The sequence below is a fragment of the Parasteatoda tepidariorum genome, chromosome 4 (assembly GCF_043381705.1).
Source record: "Parasteatoda tepidariorum isolate YZ-2023 chromosome 4, CAS_Ptep_4.0, whole genome shotgun sequence".
Classification (NCBI taxonomy): domain Eukaryota; kingdom Metazoa; phylum Arthropoda; class Arachnida; order Araneae; family Theridiidae; genus Parasteatoda; species Parasteatoda tepidariorum.
Genome location: NC_092207.1, coordinates 84,637,707 through 84,665,624, shown reverse-complemented (window position 1 = coordinate 84,665,624; position 27,918 = coordinate 84,637,707). Strand labels below are relative to the sequence as shown.

General features: G+C 29.9%; 1 protein-coding gene across 2 annotated transcripts; it reads right to left on the bottom strand.

The window, feature by feature from the left end:
• Positions 1-210: 210 nt before the first annotated feature.
• On the bottom strand, positions 211-27,767 carry LOC107449431 (cathepsin S-like). Of its 2 annotated transcripts, XM_043042417.2 has the most exons (10): positions 27,542-27,680; positions 24,070-24,142; positions 22,787-22,957; positions 18,085-18,234; positions 16,832-16,984; positions 13,703-13,826; positions 9,731-9,831; positions 7,235-7,395; positions 4,586-4,696; positions 211-1,053 (listed from the first exon to the last, which is right to left on the bottom strand). In XM_043042417.2, the coding sequence occupies exons 3-10, from the start codon at positions 22,907-22,909 to the stop codon at positions 906-908; spliced, it is 1,071 nt and encodes a 356-aa protein (XP_042898351.1). In that variant the 5' UTR covers positions 22,910-22,957; positions 24,070-24,142; positions 27,542-27,680; the 3' UTR covers positions 211-905. The 2 variants fall into 2 exon arrangements, with proteins under 2 accessions (XP_042898351.1, XP_042898350.1); XM_043042416.2 differs by lacking the exon at positions 24,070-24,142 and having other exon boundaries at positions 27,542-27,767.
• Positions 27,768-27,918: the final 151 nt, after the last annotated feature.

The window sequence follows — 27,918 nt, the reverse complement described above, 5'->3', positions numbered from 1 at the left end:
AAGAAAAGCAATTGGAACAAACTTTCGTTTTAAATTGACTCAAAACTGACCATCATAGAACCATTGCGGCGTAATCTAAAACTACCTCTTAAAAAGCACTGCGAGTTTTTTTTAACTTCTATTCTAACGGATGCTAAAAATGTTAAGGAAGTGGTAGAAAATATAAAATGTTGGGTCCCTTTCGATTGATTGAAGCATTATTAAAATGAATAAACAATCACAAAACTTACAATTTTATTAACTTACATACTCTGACAAATTTCGACTGTAGTATATACATAATAAAAAGTTTCAATTCCAACACATGTAGGGCAAACTACGATTGTTTCATTCTTAGTACATATATTTTTAGAAACTGTGTCAAAAATAAAGTAAAACAAGGTAACACATTAACGATCACAAGGTAATATTTATGCAGAGAAGAAAACAAAACCGTTATTAAATCTGAAAAATCATTACAAAGGAAAATAAGATTTAAAGAAATCAAAACATGTTTAATTGCCGGAAGAAGCAAAGAGGAGGGAAAAATTATTATCAGAAATACCTCCTAGTTCTATCTGACAAGCAAACTGGTATTGGTGCTTTTTGTTCCTCCTTCTTCTCTAACAGGGATTCTAAAACCATACATTAAGGGCGTTCATTGTTCGATACAACAAATTTCGACCGCAAAGATACATAAAGACAAGTTTCAATTGCAACTGATTAAGAATTCTAAGTTTCACCTGTCACAGTTGCAGATAAATAAAGTTTATTGTGCAATAATATGTACACTATCTTACATCATGGCATTGTGCGTAACAAAACATTCAGAAGCATTTCATATGTGCATTTGTAATAAATTAAATTTCTTTTGAAAGTTATTATTTAAGTGTTTTTATTTTGCGTTCATTTTTTTCTCCAAAATTTTACTGAGCTCTTGGTCCACGCAGCACAGGATCTCCGTTTTCATCTTCTGTCATAACTGGAAACACTGCTCTACTTGCTAATCCACAATGATTGTTTTTGTTTCGAACAATTTTCCCGAACCCTCCTTCTCCCCAATGTGGTCCCCAGCTGTAAAATAAACCATTTGAATAATCATCAAAATAACAACAATATAATTATTTCTTACACTAATTGTTTCACAACATTTTTCGAAGCTCTTTTGTCAAGGGAAATTAAAAAAAAGCCACAGTGACAATAAAAAAACGCCAAGTGCCATAATTGAACGCAAAGAAAACCAATGTATATATAGCCTGGTTGGTAGGGCGCTGGGCCGTTACGACTGGGCCCATGCCCGAGAGTTCATGGGTTCGAACCCAGCCGGTCGAAGACTCCCCGTGTAGTAAAGTGACTGATGCACTTTAATTCTGTCGAGTCGCAAAAGTCCTCCATGTTCCCATAACAAAGGGTACTGTCCCCTCTGAGGGTACTGGATTGGAAATCGATCATTCTCTGATTCAGGTCAAAATTACGATCTGTGGATGAATGAATGGATGTATGAATGGGTACGCCTTGTAAACGGGTGTGGCGTATGGTGTGGCAGAAGTCGAAAAGTCGAATTCTTGGTCATAGATGGCGCCACTGGAAAGCGAGAATAATCGCACCCCCTCTGCCTAAACAGGCACACGTCAACAACATATATATATATATATTAATTGATATACTTTCCATTGAATCTAGCTACAAAATATTTTTAAAACTTGAACATTGAAAAAGTTTTAAAAATGCTGACAACTTTAAGATAAAAAATTTAGTTGCTAAGATAAATAGAAAACATATCATTGATTAAAGTGAAACAAATACAAAGTATTAAGTAGGTACAAAATATTAATTGAAAATTGTGCCTATATATTTCTCTATTGGTAAACACAGATGAAGAATTTTTTTTCAATCTACAGAGGATCTTTAATTCCAAATCACAACTAAACCTCACTTTTGATCCCAAATAAAAGTAATAAAGTCAAACCCCGCTATAATGAACACGGTTTATAGTGAACTCCCGGATATAGTGAACGAAATGTTCGGTCCCGTGCCTTGCTATATGTGGATAATGTTATTTTTTGTGGATATAGTGAACCGAAAAAATTAGGAAGTTGGATATAATGAACTTTTTTCTGTCTTCAACTGATTTTTTTTTTGTTGTAATTTTGAAATTTCTACTTCAGAAAAAAATACATATACCGATTTTCAAAACCATCTATAGAGGGGAATGTACCGATAAGAATTTTTTCTTGTTTGCTTCTTTTATCTCACTTTCCCATCCCTAAACAAGCAAAGCAGATGTTTCCAACCCAGGCAGACGATGCCCCTGTAAGGTGCCAGTCAGATCAATATGCATTTTATGTCAGAGGCAATGAGCAATTATTCATTATTCGTCAAAGGGTTGGACGTTGATAAGGCCCTCATTTCAACTCCTTTTTGCTCTCAGTTCAGTTTAAAATATCCTGTAATCAAGTGTCTCAAATTTAACTATGGCGAGCAGTAAACGTAAAACTTTCTCCATTGATGATAAAATGGGCATAATCAGGAAAATTGAAAATTGATGCAATCAAGCTGATATTTGCAGGGAATATAAACTATCCAAATCTGCAGTTTGTAACATATGGAAAAATAGGCAATTAATAATTTCTGCTCATGAAAAAAATTAAGATGGCAGAAAAAAGTTGAGAAAAGCAGATCACAAGGATGTTGAAGAAGCATTACTGAAGTGGTTCACCAATCGAAGTATCTAAACAAATGTCGATGAATTTGCTAAGCGATTTTATGAGACTACTTTTATGTTCTCGATAGGCAGGTTAGACAGGTTTAAAAAGCAGGATAACAGAAATTCAGGAAAAATTATCTGAGAGTCGGGAAGTTTTTCCATTTCTGATGTTGAGGATTGCTCATCAGCTAAAGATTAAAAAAATTTTTTTGTACGCAAGGCAAAGAATAATGGAAAATAACACATTTTTTGCTACTACATAATATTTTTCAGTCATTTATTTGAACAATGTGTAATAAAAGGGAGGAGTTTGGGAACCATTAGTTAAGTTGCCTGCGTTACGGATATAGTGAACTCCCGGTTATAGTGAACGGAAATTTCGGTCCCATGAAGGTTCACTATAGCGGGGTTTGACTGTACTTTATTTCCGAGTGGAAGATGTACTCTTCTCATATGAAGGACAAAACCTCGTAGAAAATAATCATGCTTTCAAAATATTGTTGAGATGATTTCTGGTAAAGACAAAACTCGTGTGAAAAAATATCGATGGGAAATATTGTAGTTTTTACGCTTGAAATATTATAGTTTCTACTTTTTGTCTTCAGTTATTCCTTATTTAAAAAAAAAGCATTAATAAAAGTACTATTTTCACACTAAAAGATTTCATGTAGTAGTGGATTGATTTAAAGTGAAACTATGGGATATTTCAGTTTTAAAACTAACACTAAAACAAAATTTAAAAAAATTGAATACTTCGTTTTTTTTAAGTAATCTAAAAAGGGAGAAAATTAATATATTTTTGTCTAACCTCCTACGCAGAAAAATTGGGGTGCATAGATTCCAACTAAAGTCCGGTAGTAATAGAAGCTTATTACGGAGGGATGTCTTTCGTATTTGGTTAGGGAAAAAAAATTATTTTCTTCCTTTTGAACATGAAAAACGCAGTTTTTAAAAATTATTGTTTTTTCTCTTTATTATACTTTATTTTATCAATTTTTTTGTGGTGTAAGCAACATCTTTCTTGGTGTATCACTCTTAGTTTGTTTTTAAACATCTAAAGTTCGATTAGCAATAAATAAACGAAGAATTTTTTTTGCGTCCTAAAAAAAATTTTCGAGCATTTTGCTTAAGCGAAAACACTAGACTACTATGTTTCAGCAACTGATGAGCGACTACCGAGTCGTAAAGTTGTTTTGAGGATCAACGAGGGAAAGCGTCCAGGAGTCGACAGACCCTTAGTTTCATTAAAAAAAACTTAAAAAAAACTGACCACTTAAGAGCTTGTATGAATTAAAGAATTGTACCACACGGAGAGTCTTCGGAAGGCTGAATTCGAACTGCCGTTCTCACGAACGCGAATGCAGCGCCGTGCCAATCAGGCTACAACGGCCGGCTAATTAGCAGTATTTATCATTTTTACTAATTAACGCGCGAACAAAATTATATCTCAAACACAAAAAGCTAAATATGTCATGATAAATTCCAATAATAAGAGCAGACTAACTATCTAGATTGTGCTGATTTACACCCATGAGCAGCTTATTTTATGTCAGTGTTTCCCAAAGTGTGGTACGTGTACCCCCAGGGGTACGGGAATAGTTTAACGGGGGTACGCGTTCTTATGCGAAATATCTTGAAACAGACGAAAATTTTATTTAAAAACAAAGCTAGCCATGAAGATCTATTTTCTATTGGCTATTTTTTGCAAAGTTAACTGTTCGTAATTAGTGGTGTCAACAGTCAGTTGGGATTTTTAACTTTTGTGCAATTTTTTTATAGTAAAAAATACATTCATTCTTTTATTAGTGGTACACAGCGCTACGAAAATTTTAGAAAGGGTACACAAAAGTCATAAGTTTGGGAAACACTGTTTTATGTGAATCAATTAAAGAGACCTACCTATTTTTCACCAACCAATAATCTTTTCCATTTTCTGTGCCATACCCTACTATTGTAAGTGCATGTGTTAAAGTTGTATTGCTGCATCCAGGGTCTTCATAGATACCAGATCTAACAGTTCAAAAATATAGAAGAAAGCATTTAGAAAGTCGTAAAATAATGAATATTATTTGAAACTTGTTTTATAAATAATTATATAGTTTCATTTCATCATATTACATAAAAAAATCAACTTAAGTGGCCTACCAAATATACCAGAGTAACTTATGAAGTACCAATTTATGAAGTACCAACAGTATGAAAACGTGTAATTTAGTTTCAATATATATTATGTGCAATTTTTCGCTGTAGTACGAGCATAAATAATTCCCATCTCTTTATTTCAATACTATTGTTGTAGTCTCGTAATTAAAGCGAAACAAAAAGGATGATTCGTTGAGCAAACTAAAACCGAAGATGTTTTTAGACAGAAAAACCATTCTCGTGTCATTATAAATGATACATTAAAACTCTCCAACTCTTGATCCTCTGTAAACTTCCTCTTTTTTTGAAAGAAATGGGGGTGATTTGAAGGGGAGAATTGAATTTTTCAAGATGACATGAATGAGATAAATTCCGAAACGATCGAACTAATTTTTTAGAATTTAGCGTTCGCCTTCAAATGAGGTGAACCGTGTTCGATTCCCAGCGATGGCTGGTCGATATGAATTCCGCAGACGGCTCGCACCGATCCCAGTGCTGACATAAAATATCCTCAGTGTTATCAGTGATCATGGGTTAGAGTCTAGGTATCCATGGGGGATTTTCGTGGTTTTCCTCTACATGTAACGCAAATGCGGGTTAGTTCCATCAANTCCGAAATGATGGTAAGGTAAACATCTTTCGAAAAAGAAAGAAAAATACTAAAATCTTATGAGGAAAAAAAATTTTTTTTTTTAAAAAATGGTTGGAAAATTTATCGAATTGCGTTCCGGTTTTTTGGTTTTCCGGTTTTCTGATTTCCGGATAACGGGTTCTGTACTGTATATATCAAAATTGGGATATTTTATTTTAAATACGTGAGCGACATAAATGAATTCAGCAAAAACTACATCATTGTAACAAAAATAATTAAGGAATTAATAATTTCTTTAATATTACACAATAACAACTAAAGATTCAGAATTTATTTTAATTCTTAGAGTTTTTATTAATCTGATTTTAAATTGAGATTTAGTTAATAGCACTTAGGTTTCTTTTTAAAATTGCCGAAATTTCAAATTTAAAAGCACCATGCAATGCAGGCGTAGTGCTTCCGAATTCATGAGTTCGTGAAAGTGTCTGGGCAGGTCACCATGAACGGCTAGTAAAGCTTAAAAACCATTACTGATGAATAAAGCCAACTTTATTTTACAACAAAGAACAACTATGTTATAAGTGAAAACAGGAATAACCATCAAATAAAAGTAAAATTACTGTTCACTGCTTTTTAATAAGTAGGATATTGAAAATTTATATTTTATCTTTAGATACAAGCGTTACTTTATTTGTAAGGGTTTAATTTATGAAAATATATATATATTAAAATTTTTCAACGAAGCAAAAACGTCTCAAATATATATATTAATTTTTTTAATTGCTTTAATTTCTTTTAAAAAAACTGTTGCCAATCAGTAAAAGAGAAATAATGAATTTTTCGTTGCCGTGTAAAAAAGATATATGTGCATTCGAAAATGCATATTTGTTACACGTGTTCAATCAATGTAAATAACGATTTTCATATTTCAAAGCCTGAATTTGTTCTTTTAACGAAGAATTTTAGAATAAAATGTTCGTTTTATATGCGTGTTGTGAAAGATGTGATACATTTTGTTTAACACATTTGTGGATAAACTGAAAAATTCTTCGTGATGGACTAAAGACAGACAATATTCTTTGTAAACAGAATAGGAGTCACATGTCATTTCCTCTCTTTCCACACCATTGCCATAGTTTTGGCCTTGCTTCTTCCCCCCCCCCCCACAAGTATATTCCAACTTCTTACTAAATAAAAAGAAAAACACGAGATTCGCCGAAACCCTGCAAACTGAGAGTGTAAAAAGAATGAACAGCGCAGGAATCGCATAACCTTGGCACGTTCATTCCATTTACGAAGAGTATGGCTGGGATAGCCAGGTTGGTAGGGGGTTGCACCCTTGTCCAAGGGGTCGTGAGTTCGATTCCCACCTACCGAAGACTCCCGTGTAGTAAATGGTGACTAGTGCTCATTAAATCTGTCGGGTCACAAGTTCCTCCATGTTCCCACAACAAATCATAACTCTGGGGGTACTGAATTGGAGATTGATCGTTCGCTGGTTCAGATCAAAATTATGATTTGTGGATGAATGGATGCATAAATGGTTGCGCCTTATTAAAGGACAGTGACTTGTGTGCGGCTGAGGTCGTATTTTTGGTCATAGATGGCGCCAACGAAAAACGAGACATGCTCCCTCTTGCCTTAAATTCGTTTGGTTTCACCAAGCAGGCTTGCTGGTTTTGACAAATGGCATTAGAAATAACAACATTTACGAAAAGTGCAGAAGTCCACAAACGTGTTAAGTATAGCGTTTAAAAACTATACGTTAAGAGAAATGTTTTGAGTACGTAACTTAAAATAAAAGAAATATTTACTTGTAATGTCTAAATCTTGGCCTGTATCCATCTAAACCTACAGCTACGGGTCCAATCAAAGCCACAGCCATAAGAAGTGCATGTTCATCACCGTATGGGATTTCTATATATCCTTTTATTTTCGCACCTATGTGTTTCGAATTAAATTTACATTTACCTCCCTAGAAAATACGTTTTATTTGTGATACACATGTTAGGAATCAAAAGCTTCAATAAATTCAAATTCAGTTAATTTTTAAATGACTATTTCAATGTTCATGTTATGGTTCAAGTGAAAAGTGTCAAATTTAACACAGGAAATAATATTTTTTTATAAAATTTTAGATATTTTATAAAAACGTACTTTTTGAATTATAGCAATTAAAGACAATATTTAAAAATTACTCCATTTCTAATAATTGTGTTTCATTTCGTTAAAAAATTTAATTTAAACATTAAAAAAACTTTTTTTGCAAATATTTGCTTTAAAAATATCGCTTACTAATGTGTAAATTTCTTTGACTCAACTTTTAATAATGTATATCTATGCTATTTCAAACTCCTTCGATCATATACAACGACATTCAAATGAATATCAAATTTTTTCGTCAAGTGGAACAAATTAAAATAATATTGTAACGTAACGAGCATATTTTTAACTAGTCTATGACGTATCGAACATATTTTGACAAAACAGAGCTCAAATCAGATTTCATCCTAATTGGTTAGATATCGTGGTTTATCAATTGTTAGATATCTATAGATGTCTAACAATTCATCAGGATTGGTCTAGGATATCTAGGATTGGTTTATAGTTGATCTTGATCGACCATAGCTTCGAAATTTAGCTTAACTTTAACACGCCATTTTGCTTATAAGAGAACAGCTGAAGCTGACGTTATACGTCACGTGTGTGGGTATCTGTGACCTTCTTCTTCTTCTTGAAGTGCAAGTTCTTAGTTGTAAAATTTTAATGCATATATTTTAAAATTCCTTTTAAATCACTTCATTTATAACAATTGATAATTTAATGCTAATAAAGCCTAATATAATAGTATGCTTATATAGTCAAATATCCTAAGAAACTTCAGGAGAGGCTTTTAACTAGTCAAATTAAAATAAAATAATCAATAATATAAGTGAACTCTTGTAAATTTTTTTTTGTTAAATAAAAAACTTTTCATTTTAAATTTCCGTGCATTTTTAAGTACAAATTACAGACAATAATTAATAATGTATAGTGGTTAATTAACTAATGAACTACTGTTGCAAATATGATACTTCAAAATATGAAACTTGAAACTTTATTTTTGAAAATTTGATTTCTACATTTTGTTTCTCCATGTTTTTATTATTATTATTTAATTGCTCTTGGTGAAAAATCAATCCACATCCGACTGGATCTTAATGTTCAGCACACTAACCTTGTAATTTTAAATCCAACACAGAAGTCAAGAGAACTCGAGATTCAAGCATGAAGACTAACTCACCATCGTGGAGGAATTTTCAAGTGAATAGAGAAAGAAGGCATGAAAACCTCTCCTTATGAAGTGGGAGGCGGGGGACCCCAAGCGCTGATTCGGCAATCATATTAGATGAGCCGTGGTGGCTTAGGGGTAGAGCGTTTGCCTTTCAATGAGGTGAACCGGGTTAGAATCCCAGCGATGGCTGATCGATACGAATTCCGCACCCGGCTCGCACTGACCACTATGCTGACATAAAATATCCTCAGTGGTAGACGGATCATGGGTTAGAGTCTCCTTGCCGCCAGACAAACCGTGGGTAGTGTTCATAGTTTACCTCACTATGTAACGCAAATGTGGATTAGTTCCATCAAAAAGTCCTCCACGAAGGCAAATGCTTTCCACTACTTGATGCAGGAGTTCCCTTGTCTTCTGGATTGAATTCAAAATTACAAGGCAACGGAGTTGAACACTAGTAGTCGTAAACCCAAAAAATTGGGTTGGATGTTCAAAGACAGTTATATAAACCATATGAGATGTTTTCCGTCAGAGTTATGGTTGGTGCGACCCAGGACCATTATATTTACTGATTTGAGCTGAATGTAAAATTTCATGACTCAATAGCTGGAGTTGGTTTTAATGCGTCAAATGTAAACAGTATAATGTGATTTAGGCGATATAATGGAGATGTTCTTCAAAGAAAACAGGAATCTTCTTATTTCACTTTAAATCGACTTTAATTAGAAACAGTAAATTGGAAAAGAGTTAAAATAACTTAAATTTATCCTTTAAAAAAGTTGATTCTTTGCTTTGACTTAATTTATTAAAAACCGTACTTTTAAGTCATAAAAGAGAAAAATGAAGATATTGAGAAGAGAGAGAAAAATAGAAGATTAAAAATGACGCATTACACAAAGTCATCTGCATTTAAATAAAGTGGTTTATGAACAGCAGGATCGCAAAACTCTTTAATGAATAAAAAAATATTAAAATATCTGTATAAATTGCTAAAAAAATAATAAGTTACTGTCAATAAAATAAAATTGTGTTTTACCTTATTTTCGTATGGATAGTATTTATCTGCCAGTACACCTCCCACAGCTGCTGCATATTCATAAGCTCTACACATTCGCCCTCCCCTGCATTGCTTGTTACCTAAAATCGATTAAAATAATGTATTGTTGGAAACTTCATTTTACTTTAATACACTTCTTAATTTTACTTAATACCTAATTTATAATGTTTATACTAAATGATAAATATTAATATTAAATATTAGTAAAACAACTGTAAAAATAAGAAAATATTTGAGTGAATTTTTTGTAAAAAATTAATGAGATTGGTATCTATCTACACTGGTGGACAAAATTAAGAGATGGAAGACACTTTCCCAAATATCTCAATAAATACTGAGTATAAATCAATGAAATTTGGTATGGATCTAGCTTATTCCATGATAATAAAGTATGCAAAACAAAAATGAAAGTGCCATTCGCTGGCAAGACCTATTGCCAATAAATCCAATGTAGTCAGAACTTAAGGATAAAAGATGACAATAAAAGTGAGGCTTGTACAGTGTGTGTTGCCTTTAGTATGGTGTATGTTCACCCCTGACAGACAGACAGCATGCACAACGAGTATGCATGCTGTTAATAAGGGAGTTAAGGAGGACTTGTGGAAGACCCTCCCATTCTTCCACCAGAGCAATTTTTAATTTCAGAATGGTTCTGGGGGGAGGTTGGCGCATCGCAATAGCTCTTCCAAGAGCATCCCAAGCATGTTCAACAGGATTCAGGTCAGGGGATTTGGCTGGCCATTCGTTGAATATCCTCGCTTTCCAGATACTCATCAACCATGAGAGCCCTATGTGGTCGCGCATTGTCGTCCATAAAAATGAACAAAGGTCTAACAGCGCCCCAAAAAAGACGCACATAGGGCTCTAGGACCTCCTGCCTGTACCTCTGGGCAATCACAGAACCATTGTCAAACACATGGAGTGGTGTGTGGGTATCTTGCATGTGCGAATGAATGTGCGAAAATGCTTTCCATCTCTTAATTTTGTCCACCAGTGTAATTAAGTGCCATAAAGGGATGATAAATATTACGATTTAATAACTTTCACCTATGATTTGTTTCATAAAGATTATCAGAAAAAAAACTGTGAGCCTTGCAAGAGTTTTGATTTAATGATTGGGTTTTTACATGCTAATATCGTAAGACTCTGCTACGTATAGTAAAATTTCAAAACGCTATCAAAATATTAATGTATGTCAAATTCAAATAGAATTTTATTTTAAAATTTTACTTACTGAAATATTAACGATTAAAAAATTGAATAATTTTAACATTTTTCATTTGAACACTTCAAAAGACTGCTTTTAAGCCGAACTTAAAAATGAAAAAAGTCTTACACACTCTTACAACGAAAACATTTAAAAGACACTTTGTGTTGCACAATCTCCTCTAAATTATAATAATTTATTTTTAGTAATGTCAGATCCCCTGATTATGACAGTGAACTAAGATTTTCCTTCCTTGATTCCACATCAAAATTTTGTCCAAAAATCATTGTTTTCCCGTTTATGACTCTGCTGTTGGTACTATTTAATAAGACAGGAAAATTAATAATATATCATAAAACAATTAATTGTACATAATTGTATAAAAAAAGAGGATTATCTAAAATCGTTGTCTTTCCGTTTTTTATTCTGCTATCGATACAATCTCGTTGGACAAAAAATTAGTTGTATATCATAAAACATTTAATTATATATAATTGTATATCACAAAAAAGATGATTATTTAAAATCGTTGTCCTTCCGTTTTTGATTCTGCTATCGATGCAATCTCGTTAGACAAAAAATTAGCTGTATATCATAAAACATTAATTATGTATTATTGTATATCATAAAAAAGATTATTATCTCAAATCGTTGTCTCTCCCTTTCTGATTCAAATCTTATTGGACAAAATAATTAATGATATGACGGTTAATAAGCAAAGATTATCCAGATATCACAGGCTATCAATACCACAGAACTAACGAAATTTAAAGTGATATTTCCCTGTAAGTTACTCATTTATCACATTCTTTATAATAGTTATCTATAATATATATGTGTCAGCCATTTAAAATACTGTTCATTTCAGTATTAGTTTTTAGACTAGATTATTATTTAAAATTAATATCTTAAAACCAATAGTGGTGCTACTTCATTATAAAGTAATCTAATGACTTTAGCTTATTACAATATATTTTATAATAAACACATTTAGCTACGATTTTATAACGGGATACCTGCAAGTGACGTAGTGTGGGTATCTCGATCCTGATTGGTAACGTGGCATTTGTTTACATTAGCAACTGTTCTTTCCATTCTATTTCGAGTAAGCTAAGCCCACCAAGTTCAAATTCCTTTAAATGGCACATTCACACATTCTATATTCTTTCACAAAGATTCTTTCTCTAATATTTAAATTCTTTCACTACATATTTCTTACTTAACACAAAGACAGACATAAAGCCACGTAGGACATAAGGAAACTAATTATGCATCGAAGTTGCCAGGTACACAAAGCCAAAATATATCACGGTTAGAATAAAATACATAAACAAATAATAAATCTAAGTTTAAGTAAAAGATGAGAAAGAATTATATTTCAACTAATTCGTTGTTTGATACGGCGTTGTATTTAATTAACTTATCATTAATTAACTTAGTAGAGAACTTAGCTCAAATTTAATACGACATTTTGCAGATAAAGATTTGCTGGTGCGAACGTCATAGGTCACATGTCGGGATATAGGAGGTCTTCTTTTTCTTGAAGTGCAGGTACTCAATCATTAAAAAATAAACTCCTTATATTTCCCTTTTAAATATTATATTTACTTTTATAATAAGTTTTATTGAAAACTGTATCTCATCAATACCTGTAGTTAAAATAATTATTGCAAAATTAGTATTTAAAATTTCGAAGATATATTAACTTTTTGGACTATTGCTAAATAATGTCTTTGGCGAATAACAACTTATAATGATCAAAAGTTAAAAGTTTTTTCCTAAGGCTCTGTCATCGTGTGAAATAATGATTTTTTTTAAAAATTTTTATTTATTATTTTTTTAAATTTTATATACTTTTCTTTTGACTGTTGAGAGTTGGTAACAGTTATTTATGACGCTTAGGTAAAGTTTCGCCTATCTTTAGCCGGCGCCTTCTTTGCTAAACATGAAAATATCACAAAACGTCGCCAAGAAAAATAGCCATAAATTTGTGAAAAAATAAAGCTTTTGTGATCTAATTTTTTAATGTTTCAAAAGTTATTCCAACTCTTGATTATCTGGATTCATATAAAGATTTAAAAATTGAGAATCATTCATTGATTTTGATAATTTTCATAAATGTGGAAAATCTCGTAATATCGGTGATTTTTTCTTCTTTAGAAAAATTTAGAACATTAATTGACAGTTCTAAAACTTAGGTAATTCTTAACGACAAGATGAATTATATAGCTTAAAGATTTTTTTTTTTTTAAAACTGTATGCATTGAACTATGCATTTTTTTGCCCTCGGGCAACAACCAAATCACGGAAGGCCTAATATACACTGCCACAGACAACTGTTCATAAGGTGGATCATAAGCTTTATAGCTTTGCTCCAAGTGTGTAAGACACTTAAAATGTGACTTTTTATTTCTTTGGCGGAGGAGCTTTGAAAAACTTAACGTGTTGATAAAATAAGATTTCAATCAACAAGTTTGTGTTATGGGAAACTAAATACGTTGAAAAATATCTGTGCGAAATAAAATCTAAATATTTGTGGATTTCTTCGTTGAATAATTCTCATTTTTGAAGTAAGAATTCATTTATCGATAAGGAAAAAAAAAATTGGTTTCGATCGAAATGGGACTTAATTAGAAAAGCTAATTAAAGCCACCTAGTAATATTTAAAGAAGAATAGTCTGAGATCTTCTTTGAGCTCAAAATAGCATATTCAGTCCGATAATTATTAAAGTTATAATAATTACCTGTTACTGTCGAACAATCAATCAAATGTTGCTCACTCAGTTTCACCAATTTGCCTGTCATTCTTTTATGTTGTCCCTCTAGAGCTGCAGTGCTACAAAAGGCCCAGCATGCTCCACACCTTCCCTGTTCAAATTTTAGACTTAAAATATGTCATATAGTTTGACATATTTATTAAAAACAAAACTTTTTTTAAAAATATTATTCAACAGGTATTGAGAACTGAAGAAGAAGAATAAAAATTATTATTAAATAAAAAGTAATTTATAAAAAAGAGAACAAATGTATTTTTGTTTCGTAAAATGAATTAAAAATAAAGTACAACAATAAAAAAAGTTTTTAAAAGATTTTATTCAAACGGTATTGTTTGAGATGCTTAATGATTTTGAGAGATAAATAAATTTTCTTTCTACTCTTAGCAGGAGAGAATATGCTTTAATTTTTCTTAAAAAGCATTTTAAAATGAAATAATTTTAGAACGAATCGGAATTGCAAAAAACATTCCGTTTTAAGCTCACAAATAAAAATGGCCTTTTCACACATAAAATTTCAATTTCGTAGTTGCCTTTCTACAGGCTGCACCGTAAACCGTGTCTGTTCTTTTACTATACAGCGAAGAGCCATTACATTATGACCACCCTCCATCTATAACCATGGGCTCGCCCAGGCTTTCATGGTTTCTCGCCCAGGAACAATGTTTTCATGGGGCATATTAGGACCCATAATCCTCATAGAACATAATCCTGTAAATCCTGTAAGCTACTTGAACCAGGTTCACCCATTCATGGCAACAGTTTTTCCTGCGGGAGATGGTGTTTACCAGCAGGATAATGCACCATGTCATAAGGGTCGAATCGTCATGGATTGGTTCAAGGACAACCCAGTGACTTTCAAGTCATGTCTTGGAGCCCAAATTCACCTGACCTTAATCCAATAGAGCATTTGTGGTCTTAATTGGAAAACCAAATTCATGCTGCCACGCTACCCCCTCGCAATGTGAGGGAATTGCAGGACCAGTTGGTGAGCGCTTGGTACCAGATACCTCAGATTACCAATCAGCACCTTGTGAAATCATTGCCACGGCGGGTGCTAGCAGTTTTGAGGGCTAAAGGTGGTCCTACATGTTATTAGCAGGGTGGTCATAATGTAATGGTTCTTCGGTGTAAATTTAACAGTTAATAATTGTGGAACTAATTATTGAGTGTTAAATTTTTTATTCTATCTTATTTTCTGTATATTTTTGTATAAATAACTTCTTGTAAATTTTTAGATTTTATAGTATTTGTGGAAAAAAGAAAAATGGAAACGAGAATTTAAAGAAAAAAGGCAACATGAATTTTTTCTTTTTCTTTTATTTTTTAGTAGTAAAGTGATCTGAAAATCGAAAAAGAAACGGAGTGTGTTTTTAATACTACGAAAGTGTACAAAAATGTTTACTTTTTAACTCATTGAACACAAAAAAAAATTTTTTTTACATGGTTTTTAGTATACAAAACCAACACCAAGCGAAAATAATGTATATGTTTGTTTTTAAAACAGAAATATCAAGAATAGATGTTCAAATAATTCTAAAGAGTCACCTTTAAGCATTAAATGAACATCTTTATTTGTTTGAAGGAATGCCTTTGCGTATCACGCAATGATCATATCATTCCAAAATCAGTAAGGAACATACAATAAAGTAAAATAATTAAAATGAATGATAGGTCAGTAATTGGGGTTGGAGCAAGCGAGCACGGGCAAAGTACCTTTTAAAATTTTAAATTTTTTCTTCAATTCCTGATTAGTTTCCTGCAGTACATTTCCAGCCTGAAATATCCTGGTTTAAATTCTGAATTTTGGGATTGTAAAGCAATTCTACGTCTGGTTGAGAAATTAAAAAGAAATCAATATACACAGTGTGTTTTAAAAATTACAATTATAAATTTTTCAGATTGACTATAACTACTGGATCGATAAAGGATTAAAGGCTATTAAAAGGATTTAATTTAAGGTATCGGACTAGTTTCGACTACTTTTTTTGGAATATTAATATAAAATTTTAAAATAAGCTAGATTTCTTGTTTTATCACGTGTAAAAACTTATAAAATTTGCGAAAATATTATTACTCTTTCAAAAAACGGCCATTCTTAGGTAAGAATAAGACATTTTTGGGTATACTGAAAACACAGTAAAAGAATTTCAATCACCTAAAACCAGAATACTTTAGAGGATATTATTTAGAAGGCTATCAACTATGTTTTGAACTATTATCTAAAGAACAAGTGTATATACAACTGAGTAAGCGATCAATGTAGTTAAAAAAGCAAATTTTTAAAAAATTCCATTACTTTTCTTTGCATAAAAACATGCATAAGAATAAAATTCTACTTTTCCCCCTTAGTCTTAACTCAAAACATGTGTGCTTTAATCATAAGCAATCATGAAAAATTGTAGACAATTATTTTAAAAGCAACATGAGGCATCGTGTATAAGGAGGAGTAAAAAGGGAAAAAATCTGATTTTGAGATAAGCGCATTTAAAGATTTAAAATCATTAGTCTATTCACTGTTATCACCTTGCACAAAAACTACTATAACTTTGTAAATAATTGTAACACAAACAAAAGTAAAGTATTTATGGAAAACTAAGAGTACGGGAATTTCAAATTTATAATAAACTCATTTTCAAAAATGTCGCCCAAAATCATGTTTTTGTACTAATGTTGTACTGATGTGTGCTGATTGATGTAATGTTGTACTAATGTTGTAATGTTTTGTACCTTTGTTGTGTTTTTGTACCTTGGACGAATACAATTTTTCAAACGCAATACAATCTATTTTAGAAACTACATCATTTTAAATTTTTGTCAAATTTTTAAATTCCCTTTCCAAACGAGCAAGTTATTTTTAACATATTCTGATTGAAAAAAAATTATTAAACCAAGGGAGTAATTAAAATAAAAAAATGTGTCTGCACACGTTCAAATTATATTTCTAACCATTTACAGTAATTGTATATTTCATATCTACTGCTAGTCAAGTATAGTTAGTTTTATCAATCATTTAAAGTTATTTTCTGCAATAAAATGCTGGACAGGAATTTTTTTTAATCTGTTTTTCTTGTGACGCGTTTGAGGATGAACACTTACTTGATTTACAACTTTTGTTACGTAACCTCTTTTATTCCAATCTATGCTTTCTGGGATTGATGCGTTTTTCGGAGGACTGTATAACAAACTTTTGTTATCGCATTCCATTTTATCTTCTAAGCCCATTGCCATGTTCATAAAATCCTCATCGGACTGAAAGAAAAAAAATAAACTTGACTTTTCTTTTCTTTTCTAAAGCCAACATAGTAATTGAAATTTTATTTCTTATACAGCAATTGCTGTATCCTATAAATATTGTGTAAATTAAATACCTACATTAAAATGTTTCAAAATAACTTCGATTCGATAAGGTAAAAGGGGTCGAAAATAGTGAAAAAAGTGTGATATTATTTATAGGTGGAACTTTCAACCTTGTATCAACTAACCACATTTTTATTTTTTGGATTTAAGAGAAATGTTTTTTTTTTCTAAGCTGAAATTTCTGAAAAATAAATACAAATCTTAAAACATATTAACAATACAGTAATTAAGTCACCTAAAAAAAGGGGGAGGAACTGCCTCTTTCAACTACTTAGTAAATGAGTAAAACTGAACGCTTTATTCTCCAAACTCCATTATTGCTGCGCAATCATTTTTTCCAAATTAAAGTTTTTATTTTACTTATTTAAACATCAAAATTAAAAAAAAGTTTTTAATTTTTAACTCCCAAAATGTCCTATTGTATTAGCATAAATTAAATATCATATATTTAGTTCTGTACTTAATTGGGATAAAGTTTGAATATAATCATTATGACCCGTTAACCATTGAAATTTAATCTACAATTTTGCTGTTTAAAATGCCTTTTAATTTTTGGTTACAATAATATCTCGTTAAATATTTTTCGTCAAAGGAATTATTTAAAAAAATAGTGCAAAAAGTTAGTTTCTAATCATGTTTCATAATTTCGTATTCATTATTTTAATTGCATAGTTTCTGTTAACGAAGAAAAACCATAAAAATAATGTTTTCTGTTATATGCTAAAACCATGTCGACTGAAATATTAGAGCGGGCATCTCTTTATTTTATTCTCAGACTGCACCATGTTGTAGCTGGTTATTTTGAAAACTTTGTTTTATAGATCCATTACTTTATAGCAGCGCCATCTGTCAACCATCTTCATTACTAATGCTAAGACTTGGAAAGAATAATTCATCACGTTTCCTCGGAAAAATGCAAATATTTCTATCTTCTTCTTAGTCATTCTGGCATACAATTTAGAGTATATTGTTTTTAAGTCTGGTTTACTTACCATATCACTAAAATCATTTAATCCCAGATTGAAGGAATGAACACCACTGGCGTGATCTTCATTGTGTTTCATGATGGCTGCCAGAGCTTTCTCCCAAATGGGTTTCCGTACTCTCTCATCTTCACGTGTGTAGTTCTTCTTGTAAGCTCTCTGGAAATTCTCATTATGATTAACAAGAAAACTTTATGTTTGCATCATAATAAAACATATACATATCATAATAAAACATATATTTGCTTAGGACTGACTTATTCATAATAAATTTGATTTATGAATTAGTCAGTTTTAAGCAATGATGACAAACCATATAATTACAGTGTTTTTTCCATTCTATTTCCAGGAAAAAGAAATAATTTCGATTAATTTAAAGTCTCCAAAGCTGTTCAACACTAACGATTTTGGGAACCTGTAATTATATTTACATCTAAAAAATAATTCATAAAACATATACATATCGTAATAAGACATATATTTGCTTAGGACTGACTTATTCATAATAAAAACGATTTATGAATTAGTCAGTTTTAAGCAATGATGACAAACCATATAATTACAGAGTTTTTTCCATACTATTTCCAGGAAAAAGAAATAATTTCGATTAGTTTAAAGTCTCTAAAGCTGTTCAGCACTAACGATTTTGGAAACCTGTCATTATATTTACATCTAAAAAATAATTCATAATTTATTTAATATTTTGAGTATTTTTACGAAATTATTTAAGTAAAAATGACAATGACAAAGAAAATTGCAAAATTATTTTTAAAAAGTATTATTTTCAATAGCAATAAAAAGAATAAATTATGAAAAAAACAGCATTATAAAAATAGCATCAGTATTTCTCATCGATCTTTTCAATTAAATAACCAAAAATTGAAGTAACCAAATTCAAGACTTAAGAATTATATTTCTCTGATAAACAATTATTTTTCGAAAACTGTAATTCAGCGCACTTAATTCATTTTCAGCTTAAGGATGCACCAAAAACAAATTCCGATACAGACAAGATCAGATTTTCAATCTGCGAATTCAATTGTTTACCAGAGAACCTATAATTTTAAGACTATAATTGATAAAGTGATGATTGAGAAAAGTTCATTCTTTGTACTAAATATCATAAAGGTAATTAGTAGTCTTCTTTTGGTTAGCATATTCGTAGATATTAACAATTTTTTTTTTTATTAACTTGGGATTTCACTAAAAGATGTTCGATCATTAAAGGCTCTAAAGCCCCCCCCCCAAAAAAAAAACAAAGAAAGAAAGAAAATCACAACCGATGATCAAAAAGGTTTTTTTTCCAGCCCAAAAAGAAGAAAAAAATTAGAAAAAAATGCGCATTCAGACTAATTTAAGTAGTGAATCAATTTTTACAAGCGGATAATTTTGGAGTGGATTACGCCGTTATATTGTTTAGATTTTCTGCAACCATAGCATGGTGCTAATTAGTTTGAGCTAATATTATTTCATTATGCTTCTTAAACTTGATTGCAGAATACCACGGATCAACATACACTGTTAAAACTTTCATTCTCAAAAATTACGGTAAAATGAACGGCAGCAGACTGTTCATCTAAATAATTGTAAAGTTTACGGTAAAGAGCATTTCTTTACTTTAACGGTTTTAAAACCGTTCACGACTAGTATGGGTAAGAAACCATGAATACAAAACTATATGGTTTTTAAACCATTTACTACTAGCATAGTTTCAAAACCATAAAAAGGAAATTTAACTGAACGTTAGAGATAGTTTAGTAGCTTTATGGTGCTGCCATCTATGCCTGAATGAGAGTATCATATTCTAACAGTCCGGGGTCACAAATAGGGGAGTGAAGATCACTGAAAATTCTTCATGTATTTGAAGGGAGAAACTCTTCATGTTTTGAAGGGAATGGAGATAATATTGTGGTGTCAGCGCTGGAATCCAGCGTCACCAGGACTCGAAACCTGTTCTGTTGGTTGTGAAATTGAGCCATTAGCCCTCTAGGCTATAATATGTGCCCATCTGTAAGATACTAAATGGCTTCATTAGGTGGATCGAGTTGGTGCGAAAAAATTCTGGTTGTTTAACTGTATTAGGGGAAAACAGTTAATAAACGGTTTTTCTCACAGTTAACAGTTTGAATACTATCTTATGTAAGGTTATTTAACTGTTATGCTTGAATATTTTAAAATAACAATTAAGTAAATTGTTATTTAATCATTTTTTCCCGAGAAATTTTTTACAGTGCAGTTCAAACTAATTCCTTGTTAAGGTGGCAGCAAAGTTCCACCTCTTATGATTCAATCCTTATTATGGTTCAACTTTGAACCAATTTTTTTAATGTATTGTGCTATGATATGGATGAAAACTCTCTGATAGAATAATCAATATCGTACAATCGAAAACAATGTAATACTCAGTTCTTACTAAAGAGTTAAATAAAGGATTTTCTTATTCTATTACTTGTAAAACAATCTTTTTTTAAAAATATGACTTTTTTGGTGTTTGATATTTTTTTCTAAATAGCAGACGGTACTCATCCTATCTGCGGTAAAAGAACTATTTAAAATTAGCCATGAATATTTATGTTAATAAAAGCGATTTATTTTACGTCTTCTAAAAATCGGGTAAGGAATCTTATCATGATAAGGGAATAAATCATGATAAGGAATTCTTAAATTGTACAGAATAAACGGTTATGACAAATTCAAATAAGTTTTATTGACTCGGATCTAAATTTGCATCTTATTTTTATGAATATTTTGATGTTAAGCTTAGATTAACCAAATTTTATTTCCGCAAATATTTGTACAACTTTTGTACGATGCATTGGTTTACTATAGGAAACAATAAAATGTGAAGTAATATAATTTTATGCAATTTGTGTTAGTTATAATATTTTATGATGATGCATTAATAAAATTTCATATAAAAATGAAACAGTGTAAGTGTATTAAAGGTCAAGTTGGCTTTCTTATGTCAATGATTTATTTATTTATTTCCCAGATACTTTTGCAGGCATTACCTTTATTTCAGTTCATCTTGAAAAAATTAAAAAAATTACTTCAAATTTCTCGAACTGCTTAAAAATTTAATTTTAAATAAGAATATAAAAATGATTTATANTGGAAATAAAAAATAAAAAAAATAATCAATATCGTACAATCGAGAACAATGTAATACTCAGTTCTTACTAAAAAGTTAAAGAAAAGATCTTTTGAAGGATTTTTCTTATTCTATTACTTGTAAAACAATCATTTTTAAAAATATGACTTTTGTAGTGCTTGATATTTTTTTCTAAATAGCAGACGGTACTTATCCCATCTACAGTAAAAGAACTATTTAAAATTAGCCATGAATATTTATATTAACAAAAGCGATTTATTTTACGTCTGCTAAAAATCGGTTTGACATTTATTGACTCATGGAATTTCATGATCAGGATAATTCTTAAATTGTACAGAATAAACTGTTATGACAAATTCTAATAAGTTTTATTGTCTCGGATCTAAATTTGCATCTTATTTTTATGAATATTTTAATGTTAAGCTCAGATTAACCAAATTTTATTTCCACAAATATTTATACAACTTTTATACAATGCATTGGTTTACTATAGGAAACAATAAAATGTGAAGTAATATAATTTTATGCAATTTGTATTAGTTATAATATTTTATGATGATGCATTAATAAAATTGCATATAAAAATGAAACAGCGTAGGTGTATTAAAGGTCAAGTTAGCTTTCTTATGTCAGTGATTTATTTATTTTTGCGATACCTTTATTTCAGTTCATCTTGAAAAACTTAAAAAAATTACTTCAATCAAATTTCTAGAATTGTTTAAAAATTTAATTTTAAATAAGAATATAAAAATGATTTATAAAGCAAATATCTTATGGAATTATTTTTAGTTTCGATTTCAAGCATCATATCGGACATTTTAACAAAGTGGTTAAGTTGGTTTTATTTGAGCTTAGAAACAAAAATTTTACAAATTCGTTATTTCAATTCACTTACCAAGAAATTAAAAAAATAAAGAGATATCATTAAATTTATTTTATTAGTAAAATTCAAACAAGCAAAAATTTATAAATTCATCTCAATTTCGAAAATTTTTAAAAATTACATTCAAAATGTATTTTTATTAGTACTATTTAAGACTAAAACCTTATAAGCTCATTGTTTTAACTTTATAAACTTACTATGTTTATGTTTTTTAAGGTAATTGTTTAGCATATAATTTTATAATTTTTCAGCATTCTCCAAAGTAACAATTTATAATAAAAATAAAAATTTAATTGAAATTTAAAAAAGAAATTAAATGTCACATAAATTTTGTATTTAAATTTAAAAGATTGATAATTATAATTTAAATATTTAAAAACTTTTTTATAGATTAGTTAACTCCTTATCGGGCCATTTTTTTCTAGTAATGTTATGTTAAAATATTTTTGAGGTTGAAATTGATTTATAAAAAAACATTCACACACATTTAGCTTAGTGAAAATTAATTTGATTTTTAAGACCATTTTTTTTAGTGGGAAGGCGGATGGGAGTTTTAAAACTTTACCTAATGTGAAGAATTGGATCATAAACTTGGATTTTTGTATTTATAAACCACCAAGAAAAGGGGAGGGAGTTTCATATTTCAAAGAGGAACTTAAAAGAGTTTCAAACTTATGAAAACTTTTAAAATTATTTTAAAAAATAAATAAATTTACCTTGAACTCATTCCAACTGTGATCTTTGGTGCCGTCTATCACTATAAGCTCGGAAGATGAAAACGAAAACATAATGAGGAAAAAAACAATCGTTTTTGTATTACTCAATTTATGCTTTTTCATCTTTGACAGCAACACCTCGGTTATTTACAGCCAAGTCCTAAGAATAATCTAAAAAATATATATATTAAGATAATTAAAATTACCAATAGAAGTTTTTTTTTTTTTTTTTTTGCTTTTGACATACCGAGGCAACAAGCAAATTTTACCTAGTTATTTCCCATCTAGAAAAAAAGTTTTTTGATTCCTTTTGCCTTTCCCAAAAAAAGTATTAAACTAAGATTTTGTTTATTCCTTGAAGCCTTTAAAATATATACTATTATTTTAAAATATTAAAACAGTATATAAACAAAGATAAAAATCATTAAGCAATATCTTGTATCAACGGGAAATATACCGATTATTCAAAATGTAACGATGATTTTATAAAGCAATTAAGGACAGATGGAAATGTTCATTTTGCTTTGTTCTGCTGAAGGAGCCAAGTTTTTCCGTCACAAGCTCCAAAATGTGATTCGTTAAAGTTTATAAACAGACAGAGTTAATAAAAGAGAAAATTCCTACAAAATTGTTTTAAAAACAATCACCAGTTGCAGCAATAACATTGTTGTGTGAGAACAAAATTAGCAAATACCATAGTAAATATTCCAGTTTGAAGGATCTGACATGGAGCAGAAAACATAGTCCATAAGCAGCACCACCTGTTGACAAACTTTGTAAATAATTTTTAAAATTTGAGAAAATAAAAGTTTGCTACTTGAGCAGAGATAAACCGAGGGAACAAGAGGAATGCATTTCCCTCTGTTCTTCTTTAGTTAACTTTTTAAACTGACCGTCATCTTTGGAACACTGATTGGTAGGTTACATATAAATAACAGGTTCCAAAAATTTAATATGACACATTGAAGTATGAGATATATGAAATTTAATAAAAAAAACACGTCACAAACATTAAATGTGTGAACATTAATGTAAGAATTTCTTAATATGTTACAACCATATTATTAAATCATCTTTGCTCAGAACAGTCTAATCTATGACAAATTTCGTTCTCCCGTACATTTTTCAGTTTCATACAGTCAATAGTTCTCAATGCAGCGATGAAATTTTCTTTGTTAAATTCACAAGCACTTTTCAGCAAATAGTGGTTTATAAAATTCCATAACAGAATTCACTTGGCGAAATTAAAATTACTTTTATCACACAACTAAACGCATACATACATTTTGTAACAGCCCACTTTTTCTGTAGATGTTTATCAGCACTCGAGACAATAAATTCTGGTCATTTCTAACTCTGAAATAAACGGTCTAGTTTATTGTATCTAATTTATTGTTATGAAATTCAGCATGAAACACCGGTGTCTTTTTCTGCGCAAAAATAAAGTCATATAAAGAATAATTTTCCAAAATTGCAGTTATTTAGATCTAAGAAAGACAGTTGTTCATCACTAAAATTTCTTTAATTTGCAAATCAATTATAGATACATTTTTGAATATGAATAAAAAAAAATTCAAACTACTTTTTACAGATTTTATATTTTAGTATACACAGAATTCCGATAATCTAACAGATTGTTTTTAGTAACTGTTAGCGGGCCCTGATCTAGAAATGCTGAGGCCCTGTCAGGTGCTTCCTGGTCTTTACTTTAAATAAAATTTACCTGTTGTTTTATAAGGAAATGTTTTTAAACTATTTCTAACATAACTTAATTACGATATATTAGTAATTATAAGCTTAGATCTATTTCATCTATGTTGACTCATAATTCTCATAAGCAATTCCTAAAAATTACTTGTAACATTATGGGGGCCCAAAGCCTGGGCTTCTCACGCATTATGATAAATCAGGCACTGACTATTATACTATTTTCCATAATTAAAAAATACCAAAATATCTTTTTGCTTGCAAATAGAGCACCAGAAAAAAAATATATAAAAGAGACACATGTGTGCCATTTTCATAAAAGGTTATGATGAAAGGTATTTTTTCACATTAAATAACACTTTTAAGCGAAGCGAATAATATGCTATTTTTATAACTTTTGAAACTGTTATTCCGAACTGTTATGTTCAGTTTCATCCAACTCTAAACAATGCTTTTATGTATGACATAAAGTAACATAAAATGTGAATGTGTTGACTAATATATGTAATATATAATTGAGACGTTTTACATATTTAATCATACACATGGAAAGCTTCAAAGAATTTTGGTTGTAAAATCTTGTAAATATAGTTAAAAACATGTGAATATAATTAAAAATGTTGAAAAATAAAAATAAATGCATTTGTTTTCCTTTACTATTCGATGAGTCAACTAGTAACTTATTCAAGCATTTTTTTAACTATCACCTACCTATATTCGCAATATTCAGTCTTTATTTTCTTAAAATTATATTGATAATTAACTTCAAGTTAATTTATTTATTTCCATAAATAATTAACTTCAAATTAATTTTATTTATTTCCATAAATAATACGATCTTTTAAAATAAAATGAGTTAATTAGAAATAAGCACTCGGGTGTTTACTTAAATATTTTCAACATCTTTCGATACTTCCTGCACAATTTAAATTTTCTTGTCTCATAAAATTGTTCAATCAAATTGATAAAAAACACTTAATCAATTAATAACTATTCTTTATTCTAATTATGTTATTTTATGCTAATATATTCCTTATTAGCATAAAGTAATTTGAATTGTTTTAACAATGTATGTGCGAGAGTACAAACTATCCATCTCGAACTGTATATTCTAATTATTTTTTGATGTTTAATTTCGTCAGCTGTGTTGCATTCATTTTTTATTTTTGTCAAACGTCGATTATCTGAAGTATTATTACGGATAATCGAAATATTCTGATTAAGAGAGTGACATCGTTTTTTAATACTTGTATATTTTCCTCAATAAATTATGAAAATCAAGGTTAATTTAATATTTTTTATGGAATTTAAATATTAATGTTTTTTATAGTATTTAAGTCGAATTTTAATTGTAATTGTTCTTTATTTAAGTTGAATTTTAATTATAATTGTCCGTTACAGTAATCAGGGTGAGTTTCAATATGACCATTTAATAAATGTCTTTTTAACTGTCCGGTATAAAGATATTTTATTTTAAAATTCACTTGCACATGGCCTCAGAGAGCGGCATTCTTCCTTCCTGTTTTGAATCAACTATTTGTACAAAACAGAATCGAATTCTGCAGTTGGTTTAATTCGTTTTTTAAGTTAATTTCATTGACTTAGATAAATTTTCAAGCTTTTTTAGATTTTCTTCAGAATCATTCGCACTACAATATTGTATTGTTTTTGCACAAATTACATAACACGCTTTCTTTAATCAGATGTGGAAGGCGTTGATTTAACTACACTAGCAATAATGAACAAATGGATTCCACAACGAAAGTTACCGATTGAAAATATTTTGAATTAAAAAAATAAAAGTAATTTAAAAACCAGAAGTCCTCGTTTATAAAGTAAAGAATGAATTACGGAAAATGAGAATAGAAAAAAAACCTAATACGAATAGTTAATACATTGCGAAAAAATGAATGGTCCAAATTACCGTAATGTACTAAAATTTACTGTGTTTCTAGCTCTATAGAAACACCAAATAGCTCGGTAATTTTTACCGAAAAGCTTTAATAATTACTTTGGTAAAATTATCAATAAAATATGATTTTATAATGTGTTATAAAATTTGGTAAATGCGGTAAAATTTGGTTTTTTTATCAGAATACCTTAGAGTATGGTATAAAAACCATTTTTTAGGTTAAATTCACCTTCAATTTGGTATTTCTTTTTAAATCTGTGATAATAAGAGCTATACTTTTTAAAACCATCATTTCCGGTAAATCGTTACCATATGAACGGAAAAGACCACTTAAAAGGCTTTTATTTTACTTTCATTAACCAGAATTATATTGCTGTTGTTTTTTTTTTACCACAAATGACATTAGTATACAGTACGGTTATTTTACCAGAATTTTTTTATCCGTATAGGTGCAAAAAATGTTTACTTCGATTCGATTAGTAGAGGTATTCAGATTAAAGAGGTGCCTATAAACTGAAATCTACTCTATTTTTAAAATTCATAGTATAAATATATCTTTAAATAATAGTTTTTAACTGTCAAAATAATTTTTATTATATAATCAAAATTCAACCTTTCTTGTACTTAGCAGAAAATATGTGATTTTAATATGTTATTATCATTATTATTTTATTATTGCAACAATAATTATTTGAATGGAGGCACGCAAACTATCTTATTGTCTATAATTATAATAATAATTATCAAATGAAACACAGTGTCCATAAAGTCTTGGTGCAATTTTGACCGTTCTCAGGGGAAAAAAATACATTATGACTTAACAAACACACTGTGTTTACATTTAAATATTTATTACTCATATTCTTTGCAAAACATTTTCCACTTATTAACCAAGTGTAAGACTAAACGAGGTTTAACCTGTTCAGGGCCGGCAAAACGAGAAAGAAGCGATAGGTCCTAGAGTTCAAAACATTCTACTATTTAGTGGCAAAAATTGGAATCCATAACAGAGTTGCACTTTAGCATTAATCATGTTATGAAACACTCAAAATGTTCCATGGTCTTCAAACCAAAGTTTAACAGTAATTTTTTAAAACAAAATAGTCTAAATCTTTAAAATCAAAAAGGTCACAAACCTGGACACACCAAGTTGGACAAAATCAACTAAGCAACTGGCTCGATACTGTCAAACTTCATGCGTTTTAGAGAAGTAACAGTGTGTGTATTTTATTATACGCTAACCGTTCCCGCAACTTATGCAGACTGGTATAATTGATGATTGTGAAGCCAGATTAGATACATTTACTGCGAATTCAGTTGACTTTAACGACCTTTTGATAAAGTCTTCGGCATTTAAAGGTCTCTTACAATATCATTTAGGCTTATAAAAAGAATTTAATGGATAATTTCCAGAAAAACTTTCAAGGTTTATTTATGTACATTATGATGTAGGTAAATGTAAACATACGGAAGTCATAAATAATTACATATTTTTTTCAACGTCATCTTACTT

Excerpts from the sequence above, each read along its gene's own strand:
- LOC107449431 (XM_043042416.2), bottom strand. The coding sequence starts at position 22,909 with ATGAAAAAGCATAAATTGAGTAATACAAAAACGATTGTTTTTTTCCTC. Across the intron at positions 18,235-22,786 it reads ACAGTTGGAATGAGTTCAAG|AGAGCTTACAAGAAGAACTA; the intron begins GTAAATTTATTT and ends GAGAATTTCCAG. Across the intron at positions 16,985-18,084 it reads TAAATGATTTTAGTGATATG|TCCGATGAGGATTTTATGAA; the intron begins GTAAGTAAACCA and ends TTTTTCTTTCAG.